This window comes from Schistocerca nitens, chromosome 4 (genome assembly GCF_023898315.1).
Source record: "Schistocerca nitens isolate TAMUIC-IGC-003100 chromosome 4, iqSchNite1.1, whole genome shotgun sequence".
Lineage (NCBI taxonomy): Eukaryota > Metazoa > Arthropoda > Insecta > Orthoptera > Acrididae > Schistocerca > Schistocerca nitens.
The window spans coordinates 555,743,149-555,755,833 of record NC_064617.1 but is presented as its reverse complement, the minus strand read 5'-3'; the positions used below and the strand labels follow the sequence as shown (position 1 = coordinate 555,755,833).

General features: G+C 46.6%; 1 protein-coding gene across 2 annotated transcripts in view; it reads right to left on the bottom strand.

Moving 5' to 3' along the window:
* Positions 1 to 12,685, bottom strand: part of LOC126253205 (uncharacterized) — a 599,715-nt gene that overhangs the window by 263,185 nt on the left and 323,845 nt on the right. For both annotated transcript variants that reach the window (XM_049954381.1, XM_049954382.1), the window contains exon 13: positions 8,553 to 8,756. In XM_049954381.1, coding sequence (XP_049810338.1) covers positions 8,553 to 8,756 — 204 coding nt within the window. The remainder of the gene's footprint in view (positions 1 to 8,552; positions 8,757 to 12,685) is intronic.

Below are 12,685 nucleotides of genomic sequence, written 5' to 3'. Positions count from 1 at the left end.
TTGCTCTCTCCACTTATATCATGAACAATTTTCTCCGGAAACGCCAAACGGTAGCAATATTTTTTGATCTGGAGAGAGCATACGATACCTGTTGGAGGACAGGCATCCTCCGCACACTGTTCTCTTGGGGCTTTCGAGGCCGGCTGCCCCTTTTTCTTCGCGAATTTATGGCAGAGCGAACATTTAGGGTGCGGGTGAACACTACTCTCTCCCGTACTTTCTCTCAAGAAAACGGGGTACCCCAGGGCTCCGTGCTGAGTGTTGTACTGTTTGCCATCGCTATAAATCCAATTATGGATTGTCTCCTTCCTGACGTCTCGGGCTCCCTCTTTGTGGACGATTTTGCGATCTACTACAGCTCTCAACGGACCAGCCTTCTTGAACGCCGTCTTCAAGGATGTCTCGATCGCCTCCACTCTTGGAGCCTCGAAACCAGCTTCCGTTTTTCTCCCAGTAAGACCGTTTGTATTAATTTTTGGCGACGTAAGGAGTTTCTTCCGCCCTCCTTACATCTAGGTCCTGTCAACCTTCCGTTTTCAGACGTCACTAAATTCTTGGGTCTTATGTTTGACAGAAAACTGTGCTGGTCCTCCCACGTTTCCTATCTTTCGGCTCGCTGTCTGCGAACGCTCAACACCCTCCGTGTCCTGAATGGTACCTCCTGGGGAGCGGACCGAGTGGTCCTTCTCCGCCTCTATCGCGCCTTAGTGCGCTCGAAATTGGATTATGGAAGCATAGTCTACTCCTCTGCTCGGCCGTCTATTCTTCGGCGTCTCGACTCTATCCACCACCGTGGATTACGTTTAGCGTCTGGAGCTTTTTACACTAGCCCTGTGGAAAGCCTTTATGCTGAGACTGCTGAACCTCCGCTGTCCAATCGGCGAGCGGTCCTTCTGAGCCGTTATGCTAGCCATCTGTCTTCCATGCCTGCTAATCCAGCCCATGACCCTTTTTTCGACGCCTCCTTTGATGTAGGGTATGCAGGCCGCTCCTCCTCCCTACTACCCCCGGGAGTCCGCTTCCGTCAACTGCTCCATTCTCTTTCCTTCCACTTTCCTAAAACCTTCTTGACAACTTGGGGTACAGCACCGCCTTGGCTCCGTCCCCGGATCTGTCTACTCCGTGATCTTTGTCAATTTCCCAAGGAAGGTACACCTTCACTTGTTTATCGTCGGGCATTTGCTGCTCTATGTGCACAAATGACGGACGCCACCTTTATTTACACCGACGGCTCGAAAACATCGTTGGGTGTAGGGAGTGCCTATATTGTTGGCGACGCCCCAAATCACTTTCGGCTTCCCGACCAGTGTTCGGTTTCTACTGCGGAGCTTTTCGCTGTTCTCCAGGCTGTCCACTACATCCGCCGCCATCAGTGTATACAGTACGTAATCTGCTCGGATTCTCTCAGCTCTCTCCTCAGTCTCCAAGCTCTTTATCCTGTGCACCCTCTGGTCCACCGGATTCAGGACTGTCTGCGCTCGCTCCACCTGGGGGGCGTCTCGGTGGCGTTCCTCTGGCTCCCGGGACACGCTGGTATCTGTGGGAATGAGGCGGCCGATATAGCGGCCAAGGCTGCAGTCTCTCTTCCTCGGCCAGCTATTCAGTCGCTTCCCTTCACCGATCTACAGAGCGGTTTATGTCGCCAAGTTGCTCATTTGTGGCTTGAACATTGGTCAACACTTCCCCGAAATAAATTGCGGGAAGTGAAAGCCCTTCCTTGCGCTTGGACCTCTTCCTCCCGAACGCGTCGTCGGGAGGAGGTGATTTTAGCTAGACTCCGGATAGGGCACTGTCTTTTTAGCCATCGAGATCTTTTAAGCGGCGATCCTCCCCCACTCTGTCCCCACTGCTCTCAGCTGTGGACGGTAAGACACCTTTTAATTGAATGCCCCTATTTTAATCCGTTACGCTCCCGTCTCCAGCTATCGCCTGATTTATCGTCGATTTTAGCAGATGACACGCGCTCAGCCGACCGCATTCTCCAGTTTATTAGTGACAGTGAAATGACGTCAGTCATTTGAAGTTTTATCGGGGACCATCAACCCCTCTCTGTAGTGGACTTTTAAGCCTTGTTTCTGCCTTTAGTGTCTCCAATTATTTGAATTTCGTTCCCATTTTTGCTGTTTTCCATTTTCAGTTTTTATTATTTCCTCAGTCACGGACCGGGCGCTAATGACCATAGCAGTTTTGCGCCCTAAAACCACAAAAAAAAAAAAAAACCTCCTCCCGACCATCTCGGCGAGAGGAGGTCCTTCTGACCAGGTTGCGGATTGGGCATTGCCGGTTTAGCCACCGCTACCTGCTCTCCGGTGACCCAGCCCCGCAGTGCCCTTGTGGTCAGGCATTAACAGTGCGCCATGTTTTATTGTCGTGTCCCCATGTTAGTCAATTTCGTGTTGTCCTGTCCCTGCCATCTACTTTACCGGATATTTTAGCTGATGATGCTCGAGCAGCTGCTCGTGTTCTGCGTTTTATAACTTTGACTGGCTTGTCCAAAGACATCTAACCTTTTTACTTATTTTATCTGCATCTTTGTCAGGTCTTTCTGGTGTCCCCCCCTCCCCTTGAGTTTTACTAGATTCCATGTGCTCTAACAACAGTGACTGGGCGCTAATGTCCTCAGTAGTTGAGCGCCCTTAAACCCCACAAAAAAAAATAGATCCATAACCAAATAACGCCAAATTTCGTCACACTGTCTTAATGAATACGTTCATTGTAGGTCTGGTTTGATTTCACGCAGTGTTGCTGGTCTGTTTGCAATGACAACTTTATGCAATCACTGCTGCTCTCGGTCGTTAAGTGAAGGTCGCCGGCCACTCCGTTGGCCGTGGTGAGAGGTAGAGGCTGAAATGTGGCATTCTAGGCTCACCCTTGATACTGTGAACCTCAGAATAAATTCCCTAACGATTTCCGAAATGGACTGTCCGTTGTATCTAGCTCCAATTACCATTCCACGTTCAGAGTTTATTATTTTCTGTTCTGTGGCCATAACAAAGTCAGAAATCTTTCCGCATCAATCACGTGAGAACAATGAGAGATCCGCCGACGAACTGCTCTTTTATACCTTCTGTACGTGATACTACCGAGATCTGTATACAGGGTGATACACGTGAAGGTGGTAAAGAGGAAATGAGAAAGAATGTGAAAGGAGACGTGATGGACCATTACGATACCTACGTGGACGCAATAAAGTGATTTAGAAACGGCTGGCATAGACTACTCCCTCTCCACAGGTTTGTTCGCCGTGACCTGCCATACAGACGGTTCTCAGAAAGGAAATCATTATCCATCCTGAACTCTTGGCACCGATTAGATTTTCTGCTACGTCACTGCTATTGTGATGCTTCATGCTTATGTTCAATTGTCCGTGCCATCAGAAGCCTGAATGTCATGTAGTGCACCATTTCAGCAAACACAATTTACCACCCTATCCTGTACGTGGCCGAGCCAACAGTCCAGACGTATCAAGCGAATGACCTCGTAGATTAATTCTCATTCAGTGAAAGGTTCCATCATGTTACATTATGTCAAAAACACTGGCTTACAATCATTTTGAAAAACTTAAAAGCACTTACTGTCGACATCTGTTCTTCCAGTCATCAATTAGTCAATATCGTTAACAGAAAGCCGTCATATATATTTCTGTACGTATTAACTATGGTGACATTCCATAAGCGTAAAAATTGTAAAAATGTAAGTATGTATTTATGTTCTACACCTCCTCGTAAAACAATGAGCGGATTTCAAAATAAATTGGTACACATATCATTTACTGTCTGGAAAGATTCACTGTGTGGGTAACAACCACCCACATCTCAAAGGAGTGAGGGTGAAAAAGTAGTATAGCCCACAGGTGGGCTAGAACCCATACTTCTATCATCCAGTACTCGAGAATGAGAGCACTAAGAGACTTGCAATATACTTTACACATGATTTCAAACCTTCACTAAACTGTGTCGCGTTGACGACCCACGCAGAATAATGAAAGGAAAAAGTTTATCGGTTACTACATTTTTGTTGTTCATGCGGTAAAACTGCCACATGAAGGACGATGTTCTAATTTATTACTTCTTTACTACTAAAAGTATAGGCGACATATTATGCGAACAGTATTCACATGTACCAGAAAAATATTCACATATACCTGAAAAATTATATCATTGTATGATAGTTCAGGTGATATGACATCATAAACATTAAGATACATGAAAAGCTATCATGTCAATCAAGACGTTTAAGTTTATTACTTCTTTGCGTTTAACTCTATTCGCAACACTATTCGAAGGCAGTATCGACATCACCGCTGAATTTATCTACAAAAATGTCATTGAATGATACACAGTTCTGGAGATAAGGCGTCAAATACTGAGATGTGAGAAGGAACTGCTGCATCATGCATGACGTTTTAATTTGTTACTTCGTGACTACTTACTCTGTTCGCAACACATTTTGCAGACAGTATTCACATATACTGCTGAAAGCAAGTACAAAAATATACAGAGTGAGTCGCTAAGCACTGCCAGTAAGAAGAACTCCGAAAGTATTATAGGAGCTGAAAGGTTTGTGGGACATAAGTTGCATGGGACAACGGGGGCCATAATATGACGTTGGTTTTTTGTTGCTAGGTGGGGTAGCTTCAGAGATATGAAGGTCAACTTTGTTTTGTTAAATGGGATGCTATAGTTTGGTACTTATTTTCTGATACCGGCTATCGAGACGAATCCAGTGATGTGTAACAGTGACGTCTTTGAAGGTCAACGAAGGTTAAAAATGTGGAATGAGCATTCAATTACAGAAGGTGTTTGATGTTCAAATGCTTCAAATAGCTCTGGGCACTATGGGACTTACCATCTGAAGTCATCAGTCTCCTCGACTTAGAACTATTTAAACCTAACTAATCTGTCACACACAACCATTGCCGAGGCAGGATTCCAACCTGCGACCGTAGCAGCAGCGCGGTTCCGGACTGAAGCGCCTAGGACCGCTCGGCCACAGTGGCCGGCAAAGGTGATTGAAGTGACGACCACTGGTATCAATGCAGCGCTGCAATATTCTTACCACGAATTCAGTGCTATTCCTAATCACATCGGCTCTTATCGAAGCACATGCTCTGACAATTCTCTCTCGCATCTGTTCAGGTGTGGTTGGAACGTCTTTATAAACAATGACATTTACGAATCCCCACAATAAAAAATCCAGAGCGGTCAAGTCATCCCAGGACACATCTCCTCCGCGTCCAATCTAACGATTTGGGAATTGTCTCTGCCCTCAGCGGAAACTATGCCGGACGCCCATCGTATTGATACCACATTCTTTTCCTTGTTCGTAAAGGTATTTCTTCCAATAACAGACCTGATGTTTCTTGCAGGAATGCGTTGTACTTCCTACCATTAAGACTTTCGCCGATGAAATAGAGGCCTATAATTCTGTCCTATAGAATTCCCACCATACACTCACTGATCACGGTTTTTGGTGTGGAGCTTGCCGCAGCCAACATGGATTTCCAGTTTTCCAATATTGCATGTTATGCTGATTCACATTTCCATGGGTCGTGAATGTAGCCTCGTCAGTAAATATAATCAAATTAATAAATGTGTCATCCCTCTGAATCTGAAGTTGAGCCCATCGGCAGAATTCAAAGCGACGTATACAATCCGTCCCAGGTAATTCTTTGTGGATGCTGATATGGTAAGGATGATATTTATGGCGATGCAGAACACGAACAGCACTACTCTGGCTCATATCCGATTTCCTTGCAATTTGACGCGAACCAACACAAGGATCTCTAACCACACTGGCGAGAGTACGAATAAAGATGCAGTTGTTCTCAATTTATTATAAACATATATAAATGTACGACGCGTATGGTGAGTACGTTGAGGATATCTTTCAGCGGATAAGTCACTGAATTTCGTTGGAATTCTCCATAAGTGAGAAGCATATGGACATGTTCTTCGAAGGAGTACATCATTCACATTCGCTTGATTCGACGATACTAGCTTACCGTTCCTATTAGTGTCGTTGTGCGAAACCGTCGAATGGTGTTAACATGTCAATGGCACGTTAGATGGATACGCCGTAATCGGCGAATATTTACTATTTGCACAATACACGAGAGAATTGTCACAGCATGTGCTTCGATAAGTGCCGAAGTGATACGGAATACCACTCAATCCATCATAAGAAGATTGCAGCACTGCCTTGATATCAGTGGTCACCACTTCGAACATCATTATATGAACTTCATGCCACCTTTGAGACCTTCGTTGACCTTCAAAGACCTTACTGTTACACATCACTGGTTTCGTCTCGATATCCGCTATCAGAAAGTAAGTACCAGACTATAGCATTCCATTTAGAGAAACAAAGTTGACCTTCATACCTCTGACGCGACCCCACCTAGCAATACAAAACCAACGTGTTAATGTGGCCTCCGTTGCCCAATGCAACTTTTGTCCCACAAACATCCCAGCTACTAATATAATTTCGGAGGTATTCAAGGTGGAAATAGTTAGTGACTCGCCCTGTATATTGTACGACACATAGTTCGGGAAATATGACTGCACGGAGACATGACGTCATAGACACTGAGATGCGATGTGAAACTGCTGCATCGTGCATGAAGTTTTCATACATTTCTTGTTTATTACTAACACTATTGACAATACATTTCGGAGACAATGGTACCTATAGGAAAACAGGTTGTATGTAACATACAACATACACTCCTGGAAATGGAAAAAAGAACACATTGACACCGGTGTGTCAGACCCACCATACTTGCTCCGGACACTGCGAGAGGGCTGTACAAGCAATGATCACACGCACGGCACAGCGGACACACCAGGAACCGCGGTGTTGGCCGGCGAATGGCGCTAGCTGCGCAGCATTTGTGCACCGCCGCCGTCAGTGTCAGCCAGTTTGCCGTGGCATACGGAGCTCCATCGCAGTCTTCAACACTGGTAGCATGCCGCGACAGCGTGGACGTGACCCGTATGTGCAGTTGACGGACTTTGAGCGAGGGCGTATAGTGGGCATGCGGGAGGCCGGGTGGACGTACCGCCGAATTGCTCAACACGTGGGGCGTGAGGTCTCCACAGTACATCGATGTTGTCGCCAGTGGTCGGCGGAAGGTGCACGTGCCCATCGACCTGGGACCGGACCGCAGCGACGCACGGATGCACGCCAAGACCGTAGGATCCTACGCAGTGCCGTAGGGGACCGCACCGCCACTTCCCAGCAAATTAGGGACACTGTTGCTCCTGGGGTATCGGCGAGGACCATTCGCAACCGTCTCCATGAAGCTGGGCTACGGTCCCGCACACCGTTAGGCCGTCTTCCGCTCACGCCCCAACATCGTGCAGCCCGCCTCCAGTGGTGTCGCGACAGGCGTGAATGGAGGGACGAATGGAGACGTGTCGTCTTCAGCGATGAGAGTCGCTTCTGCCTTGGTGCCAATGATGGTCGTATGCGTGTTTGGCGCCGTGCAGGTGAGCGCCACAATCAGGACTGCATACGACCGAGGCACACAGGGCCAACACCCGGCATCATGGTGTGGGGAGCGATCTCCTACACTGGCCGTACACCACTGGTGATCGTCGAGGGGACACTGAATAGTGCACGGTACATCCAAACCGTCATCGAACTCATCGTTCTACCATTCCTAGACCGGCAAGGGAACTTGCTGTTCCAACAGGACAATGCACGTCCGCATGTATCCCGTGCCACCCAACGTGCTCTAGAAGGTGTAAGTCAACTACCCTGGCCAGCAAGATCTCCGGATGTGTCCCCCATTGAGCATGTTTGGGACTGGATGAAGCGTCGTCTCACGCGGTCTGCACGTCCAGCACGAACGCTGGTCCAACTGAGGCGCCAAGTGGAAATGGCATGGCAAGCCGTTCCACAGGACTACATCCAGCATTTCTACGATCGTCTCCATGGGAGAATAGCAGCCTGCATTGCTGCGAAAGGTGGATATACACTGTACTAGTGCCGACATTGTGCATGCTCTGTTGCCTGTGTCTGTGCCTGTGGTTCTGTCAGTGTGATCATGTGATGTATCTGACCCCAGGAATGTGTCAATAAAGTTTCCCCTTCCTGGGACAATGAATTCACGGTGTTCTTATTTCAATTTCCAGGAGTGTATATAAGAGCAAAGAGGGAACAATGAGAGTGGAAAACCAAGAACGAAGTGCTCGGTTTGAAAAGCGTGTAAAACAGGGACGTAGTCTTTCGCCTTACACGTCGAAGAGTCAATGATAAAGCAGGTTCAAGAGTGGAATTAAGTTCCAAGTGAAAGGATGGTGGAAACTGACAGAAGGAGGGTGAAGGATGCGAAGGACTAAGAGAAGACTGGAATAAACACACATCCGGGCAATTCTGAGTACTAAGCTACTTTACACTGTAAAGTCCAGACAGCAGATAAAGCGAGGTCTACCCCGTGATCAGACCTTCACCGGCTGTGTCCAGCAGTACATGGTTACCTAGACGCTAACTGCACAGTGTGCTGTGCAGCGCAGAGCAGCAGTGCGCAGCAGGTGGGGAGGACTCACCGCGCGGTTGCCGGCCGCCGCCGCCGCCAGCAGGGCGGTCGCGCCCCCCTGGGTGGCGCGCTCGCGGTCGCCCCTCTTCAGCACCTCTAGCAGCGCCCTGGCGCACTCCGCGTGGTTCCCCTCGGCCGCCAGGTGCAGCGCCGTCCTCCCGTAGCTGTCCGACGCCGTCGCATCCGCTCCCCGAGCGAGGAGCTCCCTCAGCACCTAACATGAACAAAAGTCACTCTTAAGGACCTGCCAGTGTGGCTTTGCAAGCGGATACTCAAGTCAGTCGTCGTCAATATCAATGCACATTATTTCCACAGATTATGTGCCAGTCATCCTCAGGTTACTCACAGAATACTAACGAAGACTTTATCCTTACCACTCTTGATTAGAATGCTGAGTGTATTTTGTATCTGTGAAAGGGCTGGTACATTACCAGACTACTTGGTGGGCAGCGCCAACTGTCTAAGATTGCAGCCCTTCTGGATTCAATGACAGATGATCTGTTACACATACGGTTGGAACTTGCAAAATACTATACCAATACGGTATAAGTTGAATAAGATTGAACGCTGTGACTATTAAACATCTTTATTCAAAGTCATAGACGAATTTCCAAACGAAACTCAAGTTTTAAATTTCGCATTTAAGATATCGTCCATGTAGGAGGATGGCGCAAACATAAAAATGTTTGACCATCAGACAGACTCCCGTATGGAGAACGTAGTAATAAGCACATCTGGTGTAGCGAAACAAATGCGATAGTTGAAAGCAAAAGAGTTGTAATGTCCTGATGGAAACCCAGTTTGGCTTTACGAAGAGTATCCTTACTTAGCTTGCGTTTATCATGGATCTCTCACCCAGTGCAAAGTCCCAAGCCAATGGAAAAAAATTTGCAGATGACTTCTATGTATAAGAAAGGTAAAAGAATGGTCCTGAAAAATTACAGTCCAATATCTTTAACATCGCTTTGCTCGCCAGTTCGAAACTAATAAATTTCTGGACGCGCAGTTAGAGGCGCCATGTCACGAGTAGCGCAACCGCTCCCGCCGGTCGTTAGTCCTCCCTCGGGTGTGTGTGTGTGTGTGTGTGTGTGTGTGTGTGTGTGTGTGTGTGTGTGTGTGTTTTGTCCTTAGCGAAAGTTAAAGTTGGTTTCAGTAGTGTGTAACTCTATGGACCGATGACGTCAGCAGTTTGGTGCCTTAGGAATTCACACATTTGAACATTTTTAATAGATTTCATTGAGAGCGAAAAGCTTCTGTCCAAAAGTAAGGTTTCAGAAAGCATCGCTCGTGCGAAACGCAGTTTGCCCTTTTCTTGTGTGATATCCTGTCAACCAAGCATGAAGGGCAAAAGGCGAATTCCATATGCGTAGATTTCCGTAAAATGTTTGGCACAGTGCAACACTGCCAACTATTAATGAAGGTGGAATCATAGAGAATAAGTTTCCAGGTATGTGAGTGATTCGAAGATTTCTACGTTTCCACGGGGGTGAGTGTTCACCATAGATAAAGATATCGTCAGGAGTGCCCTGGGAAGTGTGAAAGGACCAACGGTTATTTTCGTTATACGCAAATGATCTAATGGGCAGGGTAAGCACCAGTCTGCCGCTGTTTGGTGACCTATGGGAAGGCTTGTAGCTGAGTGACTTGACTGTAGAAGGATACAAGACGACAGACAATATTTGTAGTTGTTACGATGAATGGCAGCTAGCTCTAAATGTAGAAAAAATGTAAGAATGCAGATAAGGAGGCAACACAAACCCATAATGTTGACGTAGAGCATTAGTAACTTGCTGACTGACGTAATGACGTCGATTAAACATCCACGCATAACGTTGCAAGCCAGTATGAAATGCAATGAGCATGTAAGGATTCTAGAAGGGAAGGCGAATAGTTGACTACCGTTTATTGGGAGAATTTGAGAAAGTGTAGTTCATCTGTAAAGGATTCAGCTTATAGGTCACTAGTGCGATCCACTGTTGCGTACTGTTAAAGTGTTTGGGTTTCGCACCAGGTTGAATTAAAGGAATCCTTCAAAGCTTGATTTGCTGTTGGTAAGTTTGAACAGCACGCAGGTATTATGAAGATGCTTCAGGAACTCAAATGGGAATGATTGCAGGGAGGGCGACATCCTTGTCAAGGAACACTATCGAGAAAATTTAGTTATGGGATGTGAGTCTGACAGATGAACAATTCTAGTACTGCCAGTTCACATTCCACGTAACGACCATGAAGGTAAGATTACAGAGATAGGGGTCGTATGGAGGAGCACAGACGTTTTTTCCTTTTCAGTTTGTGCGTAGAACAGGAGAGTAAACGACTAGTACTAATACAGGGTACCCACCGACACGCACAATATGGTGGCTTCCCTGTTGTGTATGTATACGTATATTTTCATCATAAAGTGTTCATAGTCAACCCACAGAAACGATCTCTTTCAATGATGGGAGACTCTAATTTCCTAATATTCTCATAAAGGAAATGAAAATTTCTAACTCATGAATGTGCGAATGTCCATAAATAGAAAAAGGGTCTAACCGCCAGAACGTTGAATGCAAGTTTTCAAACGTGCATGCATTGTGTCATACAAGTACCGGATGTCATTTTGTGAGATGGAGTTCCGTGCCTGTTGTACTTGGTGTGTCAACAGAGGGACGGTTAAAGCTGGTTGTGGATGTCCGTGGAGCTGTCCTCCACTGATGCCCCAAACATGCTCGATTGGAGACAGATCTTGTGATCAAGCAGGCCGCAGACAGATTGCAGGCCCTCACCTGGGCTCCTTCTAACCACAACCATCATTATCACCGTTATAGAAGCAGCTTTCATCAGAAGACACAACAGACCTCCATTATTTCTTCCAATGAGCTCTCAATTGACACTCTGAAGTCTCAAACGGCAGTGGTTTGGGGTAAGTGGAATGTACGCTATGGAACATCTGGCTCAGAGCTTTCTGAGCCGTGATCACTCCGAACTATGCGTTTTCTTGAACTTGTTTGATTTCTCGCTGTTGTAGCAGTTGTTCCATGGTTCTTCCTCCTACGTGTGGTAGCAGTGATGTGTATCGATATTTGCACCGTGTACCATCTTTGGTCTTCTGCGTATAGTTTCCGGCTAGGGGGTCTGCGGGCATTCGGTCAGTTGGTGCGGACCAGGGAGCATATCTCCGCGCGGTGCCGACAGCTGGGTCTGCTGGCGGTCCCTGCGCAGTGTCAGAGCATGTGTGGAGCTGTCCAATCGCTACGAGCTTCGTAGCCTACCGACCCAGGACGTCAAAGTTGAGTGGTGTGTTAAGTACTCAAGCCATGTCTGTTCATGTTGTGTCATTCTTTTCATTGCTTCGCTGTTGGGGAGCTTTTCCTGTGAGACACACTGTGTGTTCGTAGTGGTAAAATTTAGTCGCCATGCGGTGGAATTAACTATATTGGTTGACTACAATTAAAGTGCACCAGCGGAATTTTCTGCCTTGTGGCCGTTAGTGTTCCGGTTACCTGCCCTGGCCACTAACGCAGCTTCAGGCAGTGTCCTTTTCCCACCTGTCGTTCCTGTCCAACACGTTGCGTAGTTTAATAGATATACATATTTGATTGTGGATAATTACGTCCGTAACATTTTGTGTTTGAGTTCTTATGTACCGATTGGTGGCAAGCAAGTCGTTTTGTCGCTCGGTCCGCGGCTGTCCCTTGGTTGGGCTACCGACGGATCAAGTGTAGTTTGGCGCACTGCCTGACTCACCTAAGTGAACGAGGGCAGACCGACCCCCTGGAGGATTCTGAGTTCCGCTGTCTTTACTGTATTTCTCACCAGTGTTTAATTGTCTGTTTATAATCTATCATAGTCAATGATTAAAAAAAAATTCTTGGTTTTACTGCTTTTTACGTAAGTTAAAGGTCCTCGCCTTCGTATAAGTAAGTTTGAATTCCGGCAAGTGGATATTTGCTAGAAGGTTATTAGCGTTGCGTCGTCTTTTCTTTTAGTGTAGTTTCAGCTACTTAAATTTTACCGCTTATTGTTATATTTTTTTTTTAAATGTAGGAAAATTAATGGTGGGCCTTCAGGCTTGGAACCTTATTCTTAAAGTTACCTGTAATGCTTAAACATTGCGGCCCTCTGCCTTTGAAAGCTTAAGGTAATTTATTTTAAAATAAT